The sequence below is a fragment of the Grampus griseus genome, assembly GCF_964374135.1.
Source record: "Grampus griseus genome assembly, chromosome: 16".
NCBI classification, from domain to species: domain Eukaryota; kingdom Metazoa; phylum Chordata; class Mammalia; order Artiodactyla; family Delphinidae; genus Grampus; species Grampus griseus.
Window position 1 is genome coordinate 45427914 of NC_139010.1, and position 23537 is coordinate 45451450.

The 23537-nt window shown below is 35.1% G+C and overlaps 1 protein-coding gene across 7 annotated transcripts in view; it reads left to right on the forward strand.

The window, feature by feature from the left end:
* Window positions 1-23537, forward strand: part of PCDH15 (protocadherin related 15) — a gene marked incomplete at both ends in the record, with an annotated part of 696762 nt that overhangs the window by 353785 nt on the left and 319440 nt on the right. For all 7 annotated transcript variants that reach the window (XM_082673500.1, XM_082673497.1, XM_082673498.1 and 4 more), the window contains one exon: window positions 12839-12947. In XM_082673500.1, coding sequence (XP_082529626.1) covers window positions 12839-12947 — 109 coding nt within the window. The remainder of the gene's footprint in view (window positions 1-12838; window positions 12948-23537) is intronic.

Here is a 23537-nt window from a genome sequence, read left to right on the forward strand (position 1 = left end):
AATATCATACATGTCCTAATAGTAGCAGGTTTTTTATTTTTAGCTCCTCATTTGATGTACTTTTCCCAATTGAGTATTTCTATATTTCTGAAAAATAAACAAAAGGAGGTAATATCTTCCACAAGTTCTATCTTCTTTAGGGAGCCTTATTTTACCGTTGGATTTGTGCATTTAATATCCTTTAACCTCTCTGTAAAAATATTGGCTAATTTGCTATATATCACACTGCTTCTGTGAAACTCAAATATAATAAAATATATGATAGGCTGTAACACTCTGCAAAAATAAGTAATATTCACATTCCTTAGGTTCATTGATATCACCAACCTCTGCCTTCTGAATAATTTAGTAGAAAGTTCCACACAGTATGCACTGCTTTTAATTGTTAGGTGTACTGTATAGTAACTGATCTTGTCTTACAGTTATATTTTAAGCTCCTTAACAAGAAAAACCTTATTTTTTTCACTCAAAAAAGATTTAGTTCATTAGTTATAGATAGGTACATTCTATCTATCTATCATCTATCTATCTCTCTATCATCAGAAAGAGAGTGAGGGCGCGAGTGAGAGGGGGGAGAGACAGAGAGAGAGAAAGAGAGAGAGAGAGAGGGAGGGAGGGAGAGGGAATAAGAGAGACTTTTATTTCAAGACAGTGTTTTCAGTACTATGGATATAGGGATTGTGATCATATACCTTCAGGGAGAGTACCTTTTAGTGTAGAGAGACAGAAAATTAAAAGTTCAATAAATAATTTCAGGTACTGATACATAATATGGTAAATGCAATGTATAGTGAGTAATATGAATGCAAATGTATGAAGGGGTTTTGTTAGCTAGAGTGGTCAGGGGAAGGCTTCCCTGAGGAAGGGGCATTCGAGTTGAGACCTGAGTCATGAGATGGAAGGCTAAAGAAATAGCAAATGTAAAAACACTGGAAACAGAACAGTTTGGCACATTTTTATAAGAGAAATAAAAAATGTGGAAAACTCCTATCTAACTTACTGCTTCAGGAACTTTTTAGTTTCAGTGCTCTCCTTCCTTGTACTTTTATGGATGGTTGAGTGGCATTAATTCTTGTGGTTTATATGCACGTATATTAATTATATCTGTCAGAGAAACAGCTCATGTCATGTGAATAAATCGAAGGAATTTAATACAGGGATCCAGTTACAAATGGATTGGAAGTGAAACGGGAGGGGGAAGCAGCTCAGAATAGAGCATTAGCAGGAAGCTTAACATGAATCATTCTCCCTCTGTGTTCAATCTTGAATTCTACAATTTTCTCTTGAACATCTGTTCATGCTACATACTGAGAGAAATACCAGAATGAACAAACCATAGTACTTGTGCTCTAGAATCTGAGTCTAGTATGAGAAATAAAACATGTACAAGTGATCTGAAACTGGCAACACCTGTCCTATGAGTTTTCAAAGGAATAAAGGGTCAATTCCAACTGGAGTTTCAGGAATAAACTTAAAAACGGAGGTGTCATTTGAGCAGAACCTGGAACTACTTTGATATTGAGAGCTCATGTTGGAAACAGCATGAATAAAGGGGTGAATCTGGGGGAAATGTAGGTGGTTTACAGTGAATGATAAGTATTTTAGTTTGACTAGAGTAGTATGTAATGGAAGTAGTGGGAAATAGGATGGAAAGGTAGTAAATTGTAGCCAAATCTTGGAAAACCTTTGAATCCTATCCTTCAGAATATAGACTTCAGGAATTGAGCCATGGGTTGCAAACCATGACCCACAGACCAAATCTGGACAGATGTTTGTTTTCGTTAGGCTCATGAGAAAAGAATGGTTTTTACAGATAAACATTTGCAATCTATTTGATGATGGAGAACACTAACTTTAAACTCCAATTAAGCAAAACCTTATCTTCCCCTAAAAAGAATTCCATTCTCCTCCTTAGTAGACCTATATTACTAAAAGTACTCTTATTATTATATATTGAATTTTGTCAATAAAAAGTTTTGTAGAAAAATCAGAAGAATAAAGCCAGATGTGCTCGAGTTCAGGGAATGAGAAATACAGTAGTGGGAGGTGTGGTCGGACAGGTACGGGAGGACCAGAAACAGTGGCCTTACCCACATAATGCTGGAAAATCAAAGAGCTCCAAAAAGCAAGGCTTTAGAGTCAGATTTTGATTCCAACTATACCACTTGTCAAGGTTTTTGACAGATTTTATAACAGTGGTGTTCTGACAATTAAATATATAGAATCAGGCACAAGTAGCATATCAATAAATTTTATTCTACTTCCATCTTTTTTACTTTCTTTCAGTATATAACTGCAGATTAATTGATTAGTATAAGCTATATCCTATATTTTCTAAGTAGACAAAGCTGACCATGTGATTCCCCTTTTCTTAAAAAAAGTACTTCATTATTAATTTCCTTGTTCTTTATTACATCATTGTTGGATAGTGCAAATGTGTTTACATTTGAAACTCCACTTTTCCCCCATATTTAATTACCAGGCTACTTGTAGTTGTGCTTGTTCATTAGTTAACTGAATTCAGTTGAAACATAACATATACATTCAGTTAAGTTGAATGTGTCTGTGAATGTCTTGCACTACCTTTCTACTAGTTTGAATACTTTACTTTTGACTGGTATTTTTGGGTGTAAACTTAGCAATAGGATTCTGAAAGTAGGCTGCCCAGTTGTTCAGATTTTGTTATTTAGAAACATTTTATCACAAGTGTACAATCATAGTTTTCAACAATAGGAATCAAAAGAACAAGTAAGGATGTCCTGTCATGAGGGTTGGCCAGTACAATGTAGGCTCAAATGTAATATAAGGAGATGTCTCAGTAAAGTTACAAAGGAAGTAACATGCAGTTGCTACATCCATTAAGATATTGCCCATCTCTCTTTTTTAGAGTATGGAGAAAGAAATACAGGTCTGGAATTGGGGAAAATTGTCAGAAAGGGTTAGAAGAGTACAAAATTTTTTGCATATATCTTTATTGTACATAAAAATTTCCTGAGGAGCTTTTTCAAAATGCAGATTACCTAAAGCTGTCCTCACACATCATGATTATATTTGTTTTCTGAGGTCATACCCAACAACTGTGATTTTTATTTTAATCAAACACTTCTTATGCAAGTGTGATGGTATCACACTTTGAAAAATTTCAATAGTAGGAAATAAGTACATCCTACGTGGAAGACATACTTGCTACCAAAGCAGGAATGGGAGAGAAAAAACCATTACGTTGAACTTCTGAAGCAAAATTGAAAAGTTTGGTGAATGCTTCCAGAGACCCTGTGGGCAAATATCAAGAACGCCATTTGGAAAAGATTTATGAATCATCTATCAGTGCCCTGCAGGCATCAGCATCCAGAGTTATCAACAGCTCCCGTGTTGTGGTTTAAAGTAGTAGTCTTTACTGCAAGGACAAAATAGAAGCCTGAAAACAGGCCCAGGTCATACTTTTTCAAACATTAAAACTAAATGTTTCAGTTTGTGCTTCCACAAAAAGAGCCAAATTCTTCCGGAGTCCTTCAGTATGCTGAGGATTTAAAGGTCAGCAATGGTTTAGTTTGGGGGGAAGTTCCCATTCTGTTTGTGAGTCAGACAGTATCTGTGGGAGTTGGGTAAGAGCACATGGGAAATCATGCTCTAGGCTGTTCTTATACATGTTCTGCCAAGTGTCATATACTATTCGGTGAGGCAAACATAAGCCCACCAGGCCTATCTATCAAAAGATGAACATTTATAAAGCATTAGAAACTTTCTTTTTTTTAAGAACCTTATTGTACTAGTGTATTCTGGTGTACATTTCCATTTTAGTGTTCTTTTATACATTTTCTGTTTGTCAAGAGGAGACTTGCATAGCTTTACAAGTTCTTCTCTGCCGGTTAAGTCATGAAGAATAAACTTGGGGTGAGACGGTGGGTATTTTTGTTAACAAGAGATGCTTCTTTTTCTTCACCCTACTTTCAATAACAAGAAACAGATCAAAAGTTTAAGGTATTTTGTCTTCCAAATCAACATCAAGTAGGATAAGTTCAGTCTTTTCAGTGCCTGGGATATTTTTATAGGTAGATAGATAGATACTGGATATCCAAAATTACTAATTTATATTATCCATTTTATTAATTTCAGGAATGTTTGTACAAAGGAAAATGAAATGTGGGTATAATTACTGCTAGTATACATTTCGTAAACTTATACACCAATGGATTCTATGTTTAACAATTTCAATATATCAGATTAAATATAACTGGAAAATACCATTAACATCTTTTTCTTTAGCTAGTATTAAATGTCTATATGGTCAATTAAATTAAAAATACAGTATTTCATATCTAAAATCCAGGTTAAGAAGCACTAAAACAATATTTTTCAAACCAGTTATGAAAAGGAAAATTTATTTATATTATTTAATTTGAAACATAATTTAATTATGCATATTTTAATATAAAGATGGTAAAGTGACAAAATTATTTCAATAAATATATATAAAATCAAGCCACTAACCACTAATACTTCTTCATTGGTCCAGATTTACAAGACAACAAAAATAATTCATTAATATTTCTGTTATGCAGAAATAATATTTCTGAAGGTGCAGAAAACAAAATATGTAATATTGTTAATAACATAATACCTAATACTTATTTAAAACTTGCTGGGAGGATTGTGATAGGTATTTTACAAGCATTTCTTCAGTTAATTATCAAACCTCATAGTAAAAGATGTAATATTACTCTATTTTATAAGCCAATACAGGGTGAAGCTCACAGAAGCTAGCTAAATTGAGAGGCAAGACTCAGTCTGTATTTTCCTAGTTAATAAAAGAATACTCTAACCATCTTACAGTACTCTTCATTATGTTTGAGAAATCTTCCAGACTACAGAGGAATTAACAAGGAGAATAAGAAAATAAAGATCAGGTGGCCAAATAAAAATATAATCAATTTGTGTTGATAAAAAAATCATGTAAAGTAAGCAAGTACAATAACAAAGATACAGTAGAAATAAAGAAAAAAAAAACCCCAGGATTTTATTAAGTATCCATGTTTGCAGATTGAAAGTTTTCAAAGCATGAAACGCAGTTAAGATACCATGGAGACATTGTGGGTTTGGTTCCATAACAAAACATATATCATAATAAAGCGAGTTGCATGAGATTTTTGGTTTTCCGGTTCATTTACAAGTTATGTTTATACTGTAGTCTATTAAATGTGCAATAGTATTGTGTCTACAAAAACAGTGTACATACCTTAATTAAAAAATACTTTATTGCTAACCAGTGCTAACCATTATCTGACGCGTCAGGGAGTTGTAATCTTTTTGCTGGTAGAAAGCCTCGCCTTGATGTTGATGGCTGCTGACTGATCCGGTGGTAGTTCCTGAAGGTTAGGGTGACTGTCACAATTTTTAATAATAAGACAAGAGTGAAGTTTGCTGCATCGATTGACTCTTCCTTTCAGGAACTATTTCTCTGTAGCAAGCAACGCCATTTGATAGCATTTTAACCACAGTAGAACTTCTTTCAAAATTGGAGCCAGTCCTCTCAAACACTGCTGCTGTTTTTCAACTAATTTATGTAATATTCTAAATCCTTTGTTGTTATTTCAACAGTCTTCACACTGTCTTCACCAGGAGTAGATTCCATCTTAAGAAACCACTTCCTTTGCTTATCCATAAGAAGCAACTCCTCGTTTGTTGTAGCTGGTTTATCTTCTATACAGACCACTAAAACTTTCTCCATATCAGCAATAAGGCTGTTTTGCTTTCTTATCATTTGTGTGTTCACTGGATTAGCACTTTTAATTTCCTTCAAGAACTTTTCCTTTGCATCCACAGCATGCCTAACTGTCTGAAGAAGGCTTGCTTTCATCCTGTCTTGGCTTTCCACCCTCACTAAGTATAATCATTTCTAGCTTTTGTTTTAAAGTGAGAGACTACTACTCTTCCTTTCACTTGAACACTTAGAAACCATTGTAGGGTTATTAGCTGGCCTAATTTCAACAATGTTGTGTCTCAGAGACTTGGGAGGCCCAAGGTGAGGGAGAAAGATGGGAGAACAGCCAGTTGTGGAGTGGTCAGAACACACATGACATTTATTAAGTTCGCCATCTGTTATAGGGGCACAGCTCCTGGTGCTTCAAAACAATTGTAATAGTAACCTCAAAGATCACTGATTGCAGATCACTGTAACAAACATAATGATGACAAAAATGTCTGAAATACTGTGAGAATTACCAAAGTGTGACACAGAGACACAAAGTGAACAAATGCTTTGGAAAAATGGTGCATGCTGATAGACTTGCTTGACACAGGGTTGCTACAAACTTTCAATTTGTAAAAAATGCAGTATCTGTGAAATACAGTAAGGCAAAGTGCAGTAAAATTTGATAGCCTTTACTCAGAAAATTTCTGGTATATTATTTTATTTCCAGATAAAAGCAAATTTCTACAAGACCAATGAAGAAAAAAACAAAGGAACCATGTATTAGGTAGAGCTCAGATTTCTGCTCCATAGAAACAAAACTGGACGACAATGGAGGAAAGTTTGTAAATAGAGGAAAAGTTTGTGAAATAGAGAACCTAATATTTGGTCAAATTTTCATTCAGGTATAAACCCATTTACATTCTCATATATACAAGTACTCATATTTTCTTACTGAAAAAAACATTCAAGGACATATTTCAGTTGACTGTTGAATAAAAATAAAGAATTTAAAAATAAGTAAATCATGATATAAATATTTAGACATGAATGTTAAAACCAATAAAACAGAATCTAAACCAAGAAAACTTTAATTAATTTAATATTTACAAATATATATACACATATGTACATATATAGTAACTGAATGCAGGAATATAAAATAATTCTTAAAGGAAATGTAACATGAAAAAAATTATAGTGTAGTTCTCAATTCTCAAATTTCATTAACAGGAGCAGCAATTTTGTGTGTGTGTGTGTGTTTGGGACTGGGAAGAAGATTCGTGACAAATTTGAGACATTAACCAATGCAATTAGATGGCATTTTCTTGTTTGGCATTTTATCATCTTTGTCTCCATCAATTTTGTTGCTACTTTTCTGTAAATCTAGATTATTTGGAGCCTAATTCCTTATTTTAAATCACTGTGTGTCTTTCCAATATCTAGTTTTCACATGTACACACACACACACACACACACACACACACTTTTAAACCTCATCAACCTTATATAATAGAGGAACTCTCAATTTCTATTTTAAATCATTACAGACATGGATAAATTAAGATATTAAAGCAGTTGTAATAGAATATGAGAGAAACATAGGATCAATAGGTTTTCGAAGGCGATTAAATTTTATACAGATGTCTATTTAAGACACAGAAAAGGGGGAAAGCAAAGAGTTTTTAAAACTGGTTTCACTTCTGTTAAAAAAAAAAAAAAGGTTAAAATTCCAGCCACAGTTTGGTGAATATTGTCTTTACTATTCAGATGTCTTGATAGACTGAAGAATTAAATTTAAAATGTTGAAACCGTAATAACTGAAAGTAAATATAATTCAGCATTTATATGACTTTCAGAGGATGAAAGACTATCTAAGCAGAAATCAAAAAGGGAAAAAGGGATATATTTCAATACATAAAAACACCAAGCTTCTAGATCTCAAAAACAAATAATATTAAAAGGCAAACAACATACTGAAAATATTTTTAAGACTGATGACAAAGTGTTGATTTTTGTGCTATTCACATATGCCATGGAAATAAAATTTTAAAATACCAAATTTAAAAAAGAAAATAGACAAAGTAAATGAACAGAAGAAACACAGATAAATATATCAAATAAATTATGCTATCAATCAAAGAAATGTAAAATTTAACTTTATATTTATTAACAGTATTTCAGATATATATCACCCTCAGTATCGACAAGTATGTGCTGTTATAAACACACACTACTGAGGAGGAAATAAATCATTGCAATCTTTCTGGAAAGCCATCTGGCAATTTGTCTGAAAGAGTTCAACATGCTCTCATTTCTTGATCCAGAAGTTCCACATCCAGGAGTTTAACCTAGGAATATAATTAAAGACACGGCGCAGTAATGAATACATTATATGTGTTATTAAACAATATAAGCATCCTAAATGTACAACTGGGCTTCCCTGGTGGCGCAGTGGTTGAGAGTCCGCCTGCCGATGCAGGGGACACGGGTTCGTGCCCCGGTCCGGGAAGATCCCACATGCCGCGGAGCGGCTGGGCCCGTGAGCCATGGCCGCTGAGCCTGCGCGTCCGGAGCCTGTGCTACGCAACGGGAGAGGCTACGACAGTGAGAGGCCCGTGTACCGCAAAAAAAAAAAAAGTACAACTAACATTATAACATTAGTGGAGGTTGCACGTTATTGCAAATTGTTTTTTTGAAAAGCAGATGCATTGACTTAGAACAGTGGTTATAATATGTGAGGTAAAAATAATCAACAAAATTTATATATGCGAAGTGGTGAAATATCACTGTGTAAACAGGTAGAGAGATGATGCACAGAAGATAAATACCGATAGAAAATACCTCAAAATATTAACAGTGGCTATTACTGGGTTGTACAATTTTTAATATTTTTTCTTTGTTATTCTGTACCTACAAGACACTCTAGGATGATTTTTTTCATCAGAATGATGAAAATACACTTGCTATTCACCTGTAGAAGTTTTCCATTGCCAACTATATGAAAATTAAAATGCACTGTTTATAAAGGCACTTTAATGACTCTCCTCAAAATAGCCCTAGATTATCTATCTATCTATCATCTATCTATCTATCTATCATCAATTGTGTGTGTGTGTTTAATATTTATTTATTTATTTCTTGGCTGCATTGGGTCTTTGTTGCTGCACGGGGGCTTTCTCTAGTTGCAGCGAGCAGGGGCTACTCTTTGTTGCGGTGCTCGGGTTTCTCATTTTGGTGGCTTTTCTTGTTGCAGAGCACGGGCTCTAGGCACGCGGGCTCAGTAGTCGTGGCTCGCGGGCTCTAGAGTGCAGGCTCAGTAGTTGTGGCGCACGGGCTTGGTTGCTCCACGGCACGTGGGGGTCTTCCTGGACCAGGGCTCAAACCCGTGTCCCCTGGATTGTCAGGCGGACTCTTAGTCACTGCACCACCAGGGAAGCCCCCTGTGTGTTTTTTTTGTTGTTGTTGCGGTACGCGGGCCTCTCACTGTTGTGGCCTCTCCCGTTGCGGAGCAAAGTCTCCGGATGCGCAGGCTCAGCGGCTATGGCTCACGGGCCCAGCCACTCCGCGGCATGTGGGATCTTCCCGGACCGGGGCACGAACCTGTGTCCCCTGCATCGGCAGGCGGACTCTCAACCACTGCGCCACCAGGGAAGCCTGTATGTGTATGTTTTTAAACTCCCTATCCAGCCTCTATCAAATGCAGGCATATTTTTTATCTTTATTAATTTCACATTTGATATATGAATCAAAATTCGCTTTATTTAAGCTACACGTGTTTGATTATCTCTGATTCTTGTTATTTTGACTAATTCACTCATAATACTTGATCATATGAGTTTTCTACCAGAGCTCTCTTTTAATATTTATTGATAAATGTCTTTATAAATATTTTTCTAAATTGTGTTCATGTACTTTGAGTCCCCATCCTCATGACTGTGAGCTCCTTCATAATTCCAGAACTATTACCTATTTTTAACACTTCTTGAACAATTAGTGGAATTCTTTGCACACAGCAAGTGCTTGATACATTTATATAATTCATCAGAATATTTATAAATCAAAGAGTTATCACAAATTTCTTTAATCAAAGGGTGGGGAATGAGTTTTTAAATTGGATATGAAATTGTAATGTGTCTGAGTCTACAGAAAAGGAATATCACTGAAGCTTCCTTTTAATAAAGTAAAATGAAATGTTCATTTTAAGTGAACATTCAACTCCCTGATACACTATTTAAAATTGTATTTAAGTATAATCATTAAATAATTTGCTTTGCAGGTTTTACATCCAAATCTCTGTTTAAAATTAAATAGCAATGATAGATAGTCCCCCTTCATTCCCTGAAACATTTGAACAATTTTGTAATCCTAAATAAAACCTTCAAGATTCATGTCAGTGTCATGTTTTCAGGAAATATGCAAGATCTGGTTTCAAATAAGCTTCCAGCTTGAAATTAAAATTTTCCATCTCTTTCTCTGCTTATAGTTTGGAGGCAAGTTTAATGTCAATATTACACAATTAAAAATAATATTAATTTTGATAATACTAATAATTTCCATGTATTAAGTATGCCATTTACTGTTTTACATACATTCTTTGATGAATCCTCACATTAATTATTGAATGTAGATATTATTAATCTCACTTTGAAAATTAGGATTCAAACTCTGAGGAATTAAATAGCTTATTGAAAACTTACTAGCAAGGTTGGTATGTTTTGTTGTAGGATACAGACGTTCACCACTCAATCTACTGGAATATTTATGAGACTACTTACTGTAACACCCAAAAGGCCATCTCAGTGAAAAACTCTGAGCCCATATCTGTGCATTTTGATCCACTGCCATGGCCACATTATTTTTCCCTCCAGTTGGGTGCAATAACTTTGTGAGCACAAAGATCTGGGAGTTATAAAAAGATACTTATCAAATGTCAGTGTGTGTATTTGGATATCCCACAGGAACCCAGAGAGAAAGGCAAGGATCCATGGGTCAAGAATACTCTAAATAATCTGGAGCTGAGAAGCCGTTTATTCAACAGTTCTTGAGTGTCTGTGTGCCCCATACATTTCTGGTGCTACAGATATAAATCAGCCTTACCCCTGCTCTCAAGAAAGTTATGGGCACGGAAACTCAGATGTACAGTCAGCAAGAATGTTCAATAAATTTTGATATGGATGAGCACAATAGTCTCTGTATAGATGTAGATAAGGGAAAATTATCAACTGTTCCTCAGGTGGTCAGATTATGTGTGCAGGTAGAGGAAATTGCCAAGTATAAATGAAAAGAGCAAGGAATGTATAGGACTATGTTAAAATTAGGAACTTTTCTTCAGTGAGACAATATTAATAGGGTCTAAATGTAAGGCAGAGTGGTATATGTTTAAAACATTAAGGTGACCAAAAAAAAAAGCCTTATATATCAAGGTCAAATATGCAATTGAAAGGATATTCAAATGCACATTTTGGATACAACAGTCAGTCACAATTTGTAAGGTAAAAAATATACCTGAAAAATTTTCAGATACATATTGGAATACATGGAAATAATAAGAGTATTTTTTGTTAGTTCCTTGAGGTGTTTTTGTTTGTTTGTTTGAATATGTGCATAAAGTTCCAGTGATCAGGCAGAAACTGATGTGATTTTCATGAGCCATGGCTGTATGAGTATTTCACATGTATGCTCTTTGCTCCCCCATTTTAAGGATGAAAATTATCAAAGCAAAGACGTACTGTGTAGCACAGAGAAATATACTCATTTTTGTAATAACCTATAAGAGGAAAGAATCTGAAAAAAAAATAGATCTGTATGTGTGTATAACTGAATCACTTTGCTGTACACCTGAAACTAATACAACATTGTAAATCAACTATATTTCAGTAAAAAATAAATAAATTTTAAAAATTAAAAAAAAAGAAAATTATCAATACTGTTTGGAAGGTTTTGAAAAGAACCAGACATCATATATTTTGTAGTATATAAGCTTCAAAGATATATGTGACTGTTCCACTTGTGTTTCTTCTATGATCACATAAAAAGTTGAAAGTGATCAGCTTGACCCATGCCACCCACCCTAATACTACATTTTTAAAATGTTCACAAAGGAAAAATATTTCAAAATGTATGGCACTTTTTCAAACAATTTGATATTTCTGCCACTTGAAAAAAGCAAAACTAATCAAAGAAAAATAGAAATGGTAGTTTGGCCTCTTAAGAATATATGTTAAGTATATATGTGTCTAAATAAGAGTATTGTGAATGTGTTAGATTTGTTTTTCCTTTCTCTGTTAGTTAACATACAGAAAGAGACAGGAATCTGGCTAAATATTTTCAAAAGCTTCTGGGAAATAGTATACTTACAATATAACATGAGATGAGAATAACAGTGTCCACAAATTGACATTGACCAATTGTTATTGACAATTGTGCAGCAAATTTTCTTTCATGTAGTCTAAATCTTATTTTTTTTGTTAAAGGGAGATTATACTAGATTTTAAATATCAAATATATATTAAGTAGGTTTTTAAAAAGATATTGAAAAAGAAGTTTCTAAGTGTAAACAACACATAAAATGCAATGAAAGTAATTTAATAATTGATAAGTTCAATTATTTAGGTATTAAATTATACAGTTTGCTAAAATTTCAAATCACTTAATTATCAGTGCTAGAATATATTTATAGTTGATGGTGAAGTTTTTACTATTTTAACGTAACTGTTCTCTTTCTAAATGCTATAAAATTATTCGATTAAAATACAGACCACAAATCCAAGCAATGATGAGTCCAATATTATATATAGAGAAGGGTAGATATTAGAATCAGTTAAAATTAAGAATTATAATAATTGAAGATAATATGCCAGAGATACAAGTCATTCTGAGCTCAGTTTACCTTTCTAGGGTTGTCTCTGAATATATTTGTTTTTATTTTTTCCACAATAACAGGCAAGGCCACTCTTGGAGATTATTATAATGTCTGTCCTTTCTTCAGATTCAAAATTAACTAGTCTATGGTGTTCAACTACAAATCTTGAAATCTGAGTCTAACTGCTGGCTCAGGTGTTACCTAGCTGTCCAGACTACAATATCTGCGTGTCAATTCTTTCTGAGGTAATGAAGCTGAACTAAACTCTCTGATTTTTTTTCCAGGAAGAATTGAACCCCATCATTGTTACCCCACCAATTGAAGCCATTGATCAGGACCGGAATATTCAGCCGCCATCAGATAGGCCAGGCATCCTCTATTCCATCCTTGTTGGTTTGTATCTGCTAACATTTTGCACTCTCAGTTATAGCTCTAGAATCATGTAGGGAAAAAAAATGTTTCAAATTAAAAAAACTTTAATAACAAAGATTTTCTTTTTAGAAATTATTTTTTAGAAATTTTATTGAAATTATTTTTTATGTAAAACTAAATTTAAAAATAACCATTTAAAAATAACCATTTTTCTTCTTTAGTATTAGTCTCAGTGAAATTTGTAGAACAACAAGTAGGAACACTTTTATTGAGGAAGCAAAACAACTTCAAAGTAGGATTTAATCCACTTATTGGTAGTTTCCTCTGTATCACCTCATAAAGAATTCTCTAAGAAAAAATTGAAAATGAATTGAAAAACTTACACTGTTTGCTCTACTAGTACTTTGTCATTGGTTGGATACCATTACATAATTCTAAAAATATGTGACTTAAATTTAAGAGCTATCAGAGCCAAAAGGAAAGAGAAAGATCGTGTTACCCCAAGGAAACATTATACCCTTGGTTAATTTTTCCTTGAACAATTTCACAGAAGCCATTTTAATCCATTCTTGTGCATATCTGCCAGTTGTACCAAAAGCAAAAATGAGAATCTGATCATGTCACTCTTCTTGAATTGCTTTTGCTAAAATATGGATGTTGCTGCTTTGCATGATTTATAGTCTCCAGAGAGACAGATACATGTAAAACACACCATACATCTCTTAATGAAGAAGGTCACTTGTGAAGTATGCTTGAAAACAACTATTCAATGGAATTTAACTTTACCCTTAACCCCTTCCCACCCCATGTACACATATATAACAACACAACCACCTAGAGACGTTAGACAGATTTCAAAATATGATGCTATGTCCTACTTAGAAATGCTGTCTGTAAAGAAAACTTAAGTAATTCTGTTTCAAGCCTTTGGTGTCTAGAACTACATACGTATTATAAGTCAGTTGTATAGATTAGACGATTAAACTTTTTAAAAGCGCTTATAAACATAAACAGAAGTCTCTTTTAAGTCTGTAGGGGGTTTGGTATACATAAAAGGAAATAGTTATTGTTTATTTTATTAACTGAGGGCTTGACAATATGTCAATTACTATGCTAGATGCTATAGATACGAAGATGAGGGATAAATGTTCTAGGTTAGGGAGGGGTAGAGTCTATGGATAGAAATATGCCAAAAGATAAATTAAAATACATGGTTTTAAGTACTACAAATAAAGTATGAGCCACATATCATGTGGTCTCATGGGAGTAAAGTACTAAGGATTTCTAAGAAAATTGCTTAGATAGAGTTATTTTAGCAGAAAGAGAGGAGTTTTCAAGTATAAAATGGGATAAAAATTATTTAGATAGTTGATGCAGCCTGTGCAAAGTCCAAAGCATTACATTTAAAGATAGTCTTGGGGAACCATGTTACTCAGAATGGGATAGTATCCACTGATATTCATGTTTCTTTCACTTTAAAAAATTTAATCTCTTTGAATAAATGAGTGCTTACTCTGTTGAGCAAGACAGATTCCTCACTTTGTAGCACTGGTTTTCGGGCAGCAGAAACAGGCAATAAACAATGTGGTAAATAAATGTATTTATTGTACAAAATAAATGGTAGTGCTATGAGAAAAATCGAGCTGATGAATGGGATTAGAGGTGCAGAAGGGGTGTTGCAGTATTAAATAGGATTGATCAAGATATGTCTCATTGAAAAGGTGAGATTTGAGTAAAATCCTATAGAACTTGAAGGAGTTAACCATGTTGATATCTGGGAAAAGAGTTTCTAGGCAGAGATAGAAGCAGGAGTTTGCCTGGTGAGTTTCAGAAACATCAATGAGGCCAGTAGCACTGGAGAGGAGTCAGTGAGGGGGAAGTAGAAGAAAGAGGGTATGAGAAGTAAGGGCGACCAGAAGATATAGTCTTGTATACTATTGAGCTTTGTTGGCTTTTACTCTGAGTGAAACGTGGAACCAATGCAGGAATTAGAACAGAAAAATGACATAATGACGTTAAGTTTCATCAACCTCCAACATTAGGATAATGGATAGTACTACATAATATATATAACCTCTATCATTAACTTTGCTTTCACAGCTAAGTTAAATAAATTGATATATTTTCATAGTATGTACACTTCTAAAAGGCAGAGAGGACATCGTAAGTGTTGAGAGCATAGCCTGTGGAATTGTACTATCCATGTTTAAATCCTGACTTCAACCCTTACTATTCATATAATGTTAGGCGAGTTACTTAATCTCTCTGTCTCAGATTGTCCCTCTTTAAAATAGACCTTTGACAAAGGGATTGATCAAAATAGACTTTTCTGTAAAAGCGTTTTGAGAATTTGATCTAATTCATGTAAATATTAGTGCCTGGAAAAAAGCACTCGATAAATGATAGTTGATGTTGTTATTACCATTAGGAAGAAAAATAAAGTATGTTTCCTAAGTCATGCAAAACTGTTAAGAATAGAAGCACAAGACAGGGTTCCCATGGCTCTGATTTTACCTATTTTTCCAGAACTCTTAGTTTCCCTTATGTCCATCCAGATAATTCTGAATGTATGTGTCCTTCAGAGCTTGTTTTCCCAGTTGCTAGGTGGCAAGCTCTTCTACTTTCACACATTGTTGATAGTCGGTTTACTAGACTTGAGGATGTGGATGCTGATGTGTGTAAAAAGGTTATCCAGCGACTATTGCCAACCCCTTCACTGGTCCTACCATCATTATTATCAATGGGGGAATTACTGCCACTGCTGTTGATTACCCACAGTAGCCTGAGCCAATTCTATGTCATCTTAATAGAGAATATCAACAAAAAGATAGAAATTATGAAAAGGAAACAAATTTTGGAGTTGAAAAGTATAACAACTGAAATTAAAAATTCACTAGCAGGGCTCAATGAAGATTCAAGCAGGAAGAAGAAAGAATCAGCAAACTTGAAGAGAGGTCAACTGAATTACCAAATCTGAGAAGATGAAAGAGAAAAAGAATGAAGAAATGCAAAGAGAGCTTCAGAGACCTAAAAAATACCATTCTGTGGACCAATTTATACATAACAGGAGTCCCAGAAGGAGAGAACAGAAAGGGGCAGAAAGAATATAGGAATAAGTAATGATCAAAAACTAAATTTGAGGAAAACAATCTATACCTCCAAGAAGCTAATTGAACTCCCCAAGAGAATAGACCTACAATAAATCCACGCTTAGACACATCCCAATCAAACTGTCAAATGACACAGACAAAAAATAATTCAAAAGTAACAAAAAAGAGGCAACTTTATAATAGAAATTGATTCTCAATAAAATTATAAACCGACTTCTCATCAGGCAACATGGATACTGGAATACATTAGTATGACATGTTCAGAGAACTGAAAGAAAAAGAAAATGTTCATTAATAGTTCTAAATACAGCAAATATAGCCTTCAAAAATAAATGAGAAATTAAGATATTCCCAGATAATCTGAGAATTTATCAGTAACACACCTTTGCTACAAGAAATACTGAAGAGTAGAGACCTAAGGTTGAAATGAAAGCACAATAGAAAGTATCTCAGTTCTACATGAAGAAATAAAGAACACTGGTAAAAATAACTACATGGTTAAGTATAAAAGACATTTTATATATCTATATATCTATATATCTATATATATACACACACACACACACACATGCTAGTAATTCTTCTTTCTCTTATTTGATTTAAAGAAAATATCATAAATCAATAATTATACATCTATATTGATGGACAAAGTAGAAACATATAACTTGTGATAATAACAGCAAAGAGCAAAGGTAAAATAAAGTTATACAGGAGTAAAATTTTTATATACTATTGAAGTTAAGTGGCTATTAGTCCAAATTAGATTGCCATAAATTAAGACATCAATCTTAATTCCCAGCATAGCCACTAGGAGAATAGTTTAACAATTTAATTGTTTACATAATTTGAAGATTTATAGTAAAGCACAAAACAAAGGAATTTAAACAGTACACATGAAAAATAAAGCAGTGATGGAACAATAGAGGAACAAAAAGGGCCTAAGATATATAGAAGACAGCAAAATGGCAGAGGTAAATACCATCTTTTTAGTAATCACAATCAATGTAAATGGATTCAATGTTCCAATTAAAAGATTCAGATTGGCACAATACATAAAAAGAGAAAAAGAAAAACATGATCTTACTACTTGCTATCTATAAGAAACACATTTTATTTTATTTTTTTATTTTTATTTTTTTTAACATCTTTATTGGGGTATAATTGCTTTACAATGGTGTGTTAGTTTCTGCTTTTTAACAAAGTGAATCAGTTATACATACACATATGTTCCCATATCTCTTCCCTCTTGCGTCTCCCTCCCTCCCACCCTCCCTATCCCACCCCTCCAGGCGGTCACAAAGCACCAAGCCGATATCCCTGTGCCATGCGGCTGCTTCCCACTAGCTATCTACCTTACGTTTGTTAGTGTATATATGTCCATGACTCTCTCTCGCCCTGTCACAGCTCACCCTTCCCCCTCCCCATATCCTCAAGTCCATTCTCAAGTAGGTCTGTGTCTTTATTCCTGTCTTACCCCTAGGTTCTTCATGACACTTTTTTTTCTAAAATTCCATATATATGTGTTAGCATACAGTATTTGTCTTTTTCTTTCTGACTTACTTCACTCTGTATGACAGACTCTAGGTCTATCCACCTCATGACAAATAGCTCAATTTCGTTTCTTTTTATGGCTGAGTAATATTCCATTGTATATATGTGCCACATCTTCTTTATCCATTCATCCGATGATGGGCACTTAGATTGTTTCCATCTCCGGGCTATTGTAAATAGAGCTGCAATGAACATTTTGGTACATGACTCTTTTTGAATTTTGGTTTTCTCAGGGTATATGCCCAGTAGAGGGATTGCTGGGTCATATGGTAGTTCTATTTGTAGTTTTTTAAGGAACCTCCATACTGTTCTCCATAGTGGCTGAAACAATTCACATTCCCACCAGCAGTGCAAGAGTGTTCCCTTTTCTCCACACCCTCTCCAGCATTTATTGTTTCTAGATTTTTTGATCATGGCCATTCTGACTGGTGTGAGATGATATCTCATTGTAGTTTTGATTTGCATTTCTCTAATGATTCATGATGTTGAGCATTCTTTCATGTGTTTGTTGGCAGTCTGTATATCTTCTTTGGAGAAATGTCTATTTAGGTCTTCTGCCCATTTTTGGATTGGGTTGTTTGTTTTTTGTTATTGAGCTGCATGAGCTGCTTGTAAATTTTGGAGATTAATCCTTTGTCAGTTGCTTCATTTGCAAATATTTTCTCCCATTCTGAGGGTTGTCTTTTGGTCTTGTTTATGGTTTTCTTTGCTGTGCAAAAACTTTGAAGTTTCATTAGGTCCCATTTGTTTATTTTTGTTTTTATTTCCATTTCTCTAGGAGGTGGGTCAGAAAGGATCTTGCTGTGATTTATGTCATAGAGTGTTCTGCCTATGTTTTCCTCTAAGAGTTTGATAGTGTCTGGCCTTACATTTAGGTCTTTAATCCATTTTGAGCTTATTTTTGTGTATGGTGTTAGGGAGTGATCTAATCTCATACTTTTACATGTATCTGTCCAGTTTTCCCAGCACCACTTATTGAAGAGGCTGTCCTTTCTCCACTGTACATTCCTGCCACCTTTATCAAAGATAAGGTGTCCATATGTGCATGGGTTTATCTCTGGGCTTTCTATCCTGTTCCATTGATCTATCTTTCTGTTTCTGTGCCAGTACCATACTGTCTCGATTACTGTAGCTTTGTAGTATAGTCCAAAGTCCGGGAGCCTGATTCCTCCAGCTCCATTTTTCGTTCTCAAGATTGCTTTGGCTATTCGGGGTCTTTTGTGTTTCCATATAAATTGCGAAATTTTTTGTTCTAGTTCTGTGAAAAATGCCAGTGGTAGTTTGATAGGGATTGCATTGAATCTATAGATTGCTTTGGGTAGTAGAGTCATTTTCACAATGTTGATGCTTCCAATCCAAGAACATGGTATATCTCTCCATCTATTTGTATCATCTTTAATTTCTTTCATCAGTGTCTTATAATTTTCTGCATACAGGTCTTTTGTCTCCTTAGGTAGGTTTATTCCTAGATATTTTATTCTTTTTGTTGCAGTGGTAAATGGGAGTGTTTTCTTGATTTCACTTTCAGATTTTTCATCTTTAGTGTATAGGAATGCCAGAGATTTCTGTGCATTAATTTTGTATCCTGCTACTTTTCCAAATGATTGATTAGCTCTAGTAGTTTTCTGGTAGTATCTTTAGGATTCTCTATGTATAGTATCATGTCATCTGCAAACAGTGACAGCTTTACTTCTTCTTTTCCGATTTGGATTCCTTTTATTTCCTTTTCTGCTCTGATTGCTGTGGCTAAAACTTCCAAAACTATGTTGAATAAGAGTGGTGAGAGTGAGCAACCTTGTCTTGTTTCTGATCTTACTGGAAATGCTTTCAGTTTTTCACCATTGAGGATGATGTTGGCTGTGCGTTTGTCATATATGGCCTTTATTATGTTGAGGAAAGTTCCCTCTATGCCTACTTTCTGCAGAGCTTTTATCATAGATGGGTGTTGAATTTTGTCGAAGCTTTCTCTGCATCTATTGAGATGATCATATGGTTTTTCTCCTTCAATTTGTTAATATGGTGTATCATGTTGATTAATTTGTGTATATTGAAGAATCCTTGCATTCCTGGAATAAACCCCACTTGATCATGGTGTATGATCCGTTTAATGTGCTGTTGGATTCTGTTTGCTAGTATTTTGTTGAGGATTTTTGCATCTATGTTCATCAGTGATATTGGCCTGTAGTTTTCTTTCTTTGTGACATCCTTGTCTGGTTTTGGTATCAGGGTGATGCTGGCCTCATAGAATGAGTTTGGGAGTGTTCCTCCCTCTGCTATATTTTGGAAGGGTTTGAGAAGGATAGGTGTTTGATAGATAGATAAATGTTTGATAGAATTCGCCAGTGAAGCCATCTGGTCCTGGGCTTTTGTTTGTTGGAAGATTTTTAATCACAGTTTCAATTTCAGTGCTTGTGATTGGTCTGTTCATATTTTCTATTTCTTCCTGATTCAGTCTCGGCAGGTTGTGCATTTCTAAGAATTTGACCATTTCTTCCAGGTTGTCCATTTTATTGGCATAGAGTTGCTTGTAGTAATCTCTCATGATCTTTTGTATTTCTGCAGTGTCGGTTGTTACTTCTCCTTTTTCATTTCTAATTCTATTGATTTGAGTCTTCTCCCTTTTTTCTTGATGAGTCTGGCTAATGGTTTATCAATTTTGTTTATCTTCTCAAAGAACCAACTTTTAGTTTTATTGATCTTTGCTATTGTTTCCTTCATTTCTTTTTCATTTATTTCTGATCTGATTTTTCATTTATTTCTGATCTGATTTCTTTCCTTCTGCTAACTTTGAGGGTTTTTTGTTCTTCTTTCTCTAATTGCTTGAGGTGCAAGGGTAGGTTGTTTATTCGAGATGTTTCCTGTTTCTTAAGGTAGGATTGTATTGCTATAAACTTCCCTCTTAGAACTGCTTTTGCTGCATCCCATAGATTTTGGGTCGTCGTGTCTCCATTGTCATTTGCTTCTAGGTATGTTTAAATTTCCTCTTTGATTTCTTCAGTGATCACTTTGTTATTAAGTAGTGTATTGTTTAGCCTCCATGTGTTTGTATTTTTTACAGATCTTTTCCTGTAATTGATATCTAGTCTCGTAGCATTGTGGTTGGAAAAGATACTTGATACAATTTCAATTTTCTTAAATTTACCAAGGCTTGATTTGTGACCCAAGATATGATCTATCCTGGAGAATGTTCCATGAGCACTTGAGAAAAATGTGTATTCTGTTGTTTTTGGATGGAGTGTCCTATAAATATCAATTAAGTCCGTCTTATTTAATGTATCATTTAAAGCTTGTGTTTCCTTATTTATTTTCATTTTGGATGATCTGTCCATTGGTGAAAGTGGGGTGTTAAAGTCCCCTACTGTGAGTGTGTTACTGTCGATTTCCCCTTTTATGGCTGTTAGTATTTGCCTTATATATTGAGGTGCCTCTATGTTGGGTGCATAAATATTTATAATTGTTACATCTTCTTCTTGGATCGATCCCTTGATCATTATGTAGTGTCCTTCTTTGTCTCTTCTAATATTCTTTATTTTAAAATCTATTTTGTCTGATATGAGAATTGCTACTCCAGGTTTTTTTTTTTTGTTTCAATTTGCATGAAATATCTTTTTCCATCCCCTTACTTTCAGTCTGTATGTGTCTCTAGGTCTGAAGTGGGTCTCTTGTAGACAGCAAATATATGGGTCTTGTTTTTGTATCCATTCAGCCAATCTATGTCTTTTGGTGGGAGCATTTAGTCCATTTACATTTAAAGTAATTATCGATATATATGTTCCTATTCTCATTTTCTTAATTTTTTGCGGTTTGTTATTGTAGGTCTTTTCCTTCTCTTGTGTTTCTTGTCTAGAGAAGTTCCTTTAGCATTTGTTGTAGAGCTGGTTTGGTGGTGTGAACTCTCTCAGCTTTTGCTTGTCTGTAAAGGTTTTAATTTCTCTATCAAATCTGAATGAAATCTTTGCTGGGTAGAGTAGTCTTGGCTGCAGGTTTTTCTCCTTCATCACTTTAAATATTTCCTGCCAGTCCCTTCTGGCTTACAGAGTTTCTGCTGATAGATCAGCTGTTAACTGTATGGGGATTCCCTTATGTGTTATTTGTTGTTTTTCCTTTGCTGCTTTTAATATGTTTTCTTTGTATTTAATTTTTGACAGTTTGATTAATATGTGTCTTGGCATATTTCTCCTTGGATTTATCCTGTGTGGGACTCTCTGTGCTTCCTGGACTTGATTAACTATTTCCTTTCCCATATTAGGGAAGTTTTCAACTATAATCTCTTCAAATATTTTCTCAGTCCCTTTCTTTTTCTCTTCTCCTTCTTGAACCCCTATAATTCGAATATGGGTGCACTTAATGTTGTCCCAGAGGTCTCTGAGACTGTCCTCAGTTCTTTTCACTCTTTTTTCTTTATTCTGCTCTGCAGTAATTATTTCCACTATTTTATCTTCCAGGTCACTTATCCGTTCTTCTGCCTCAGTTATTCTGCTATTGATCCCATCTAGAGTACTTTTAATTTCATTTATTGTGTTGTTCATCGTTGCTTGTTTCATCTTTATTTCTTCTAGGTCCTTGTTAACTGTTTCTTGCATTTTGTCCATTCTATTTCCAAGATTTTGGATCATCCTTACTATCATTATTCTGAATTATTTTTCAGGTAGACTGCCTGTTTCCTCTTTATTTGTTAGGTCTGGTGGGTTTTTATCTTGCTCCTTCATCTGCGGTGTGTTTTTCTGTCTTCTCATTTTGCTTATCTTACTGTGTTTGGGGTCTCCTTTTTGCAGACTGCAGGTTCATAGTTCCCGTTGTTTTTGGTGTCTGTCCCCAGTGGCTAAGGTTGGTTCAGTGGGTTGTATAGGCTTCCTGGTGGAGGGGACTAGTGCCTGTGTTGTGATGGATGAGGCTGGATCTTGTCGTTCTGGTGGGCAGGTCCACGTCTGGTGGTGTGTTTTGGGGTGTCTGTGGACTTATTATGATTGTAGGCAGCCTCTCTGCTAATGGGTGAGGTTGTGTTCCTGTCTTGCTAGTTGTTTGGCATAGGATGTCCAGCATTGTAGCTTGCTGGTCGTTGAGTGAAGCTGGGTGCTGGTGTTGAGATGGAGATCTTTGGGAGATTTTTGCCGTTTGATATTATGTGGAGCTGGGAGGTCTCTTGTGGACCAGTGTCCTGAAGTTGGCTCTCCCACCTCAGAGGCACAGCACTGACTCCTGGCTGCTGCACCAAGAGCCTTTCATCCACACGGCTCAGAATAAAAGGGAGAAAAAGTAGAAAGAAAGAATTAGTAGAAGTAGAAAGAAAGAAAGAAAGAAAGGAGCGAGGGAGGGAGGAAGGAAGGAGGGAAGGAAGGAAAAAAGATAAAGTAAGATAACATATAATAAAGTTATTAAAATAAAAATATAATTATTAAGAGAAAAAAACGGACAGATAGAACCCTAGGACAAATGGTGGAAGCAAGACTATACAGAGAAGATCTCACACAGAAGCATACACATATACATTCACAAAAAGAGGAAAAGGGAAAAAAATCATAGATCTTGCTCCTAAAGTCCACTTCCTTAATTTGGGATGATTGGTTGTCTATTCAGGTATTCCACAGATGCAGGGTATATCAAGTTGATTGTGGAGCTTTAATCCGCTGCTTCTGAGGCTGCTGGGAGAGATTTCCCTTTCTCTTCTTTGCCCTCACAGCTCCCAGGGGCTCAGCTTTGGATTTGGCCCCGCCTCTGCGTGTAGGTCGCTGTAAGGCGTCTGTTCTTTGCTCACACAGGGCGGGGTTAAAGGAGCCGCTGATTCGGTGGCTCTGGCTCACTCAGGCCGAGGGGGAGGGAGGGGCACGGAGTGCGGGGCGGGCCTGCGGCGGCAGAGGCCGGCGTGACGTTGCACCAGCCTGAGGCGCGCCGTGCGTTCTCTTGGAGGAGTTGACCCTGGCTCCCGGGACCCTGGCAGTGGCGGGCCGCA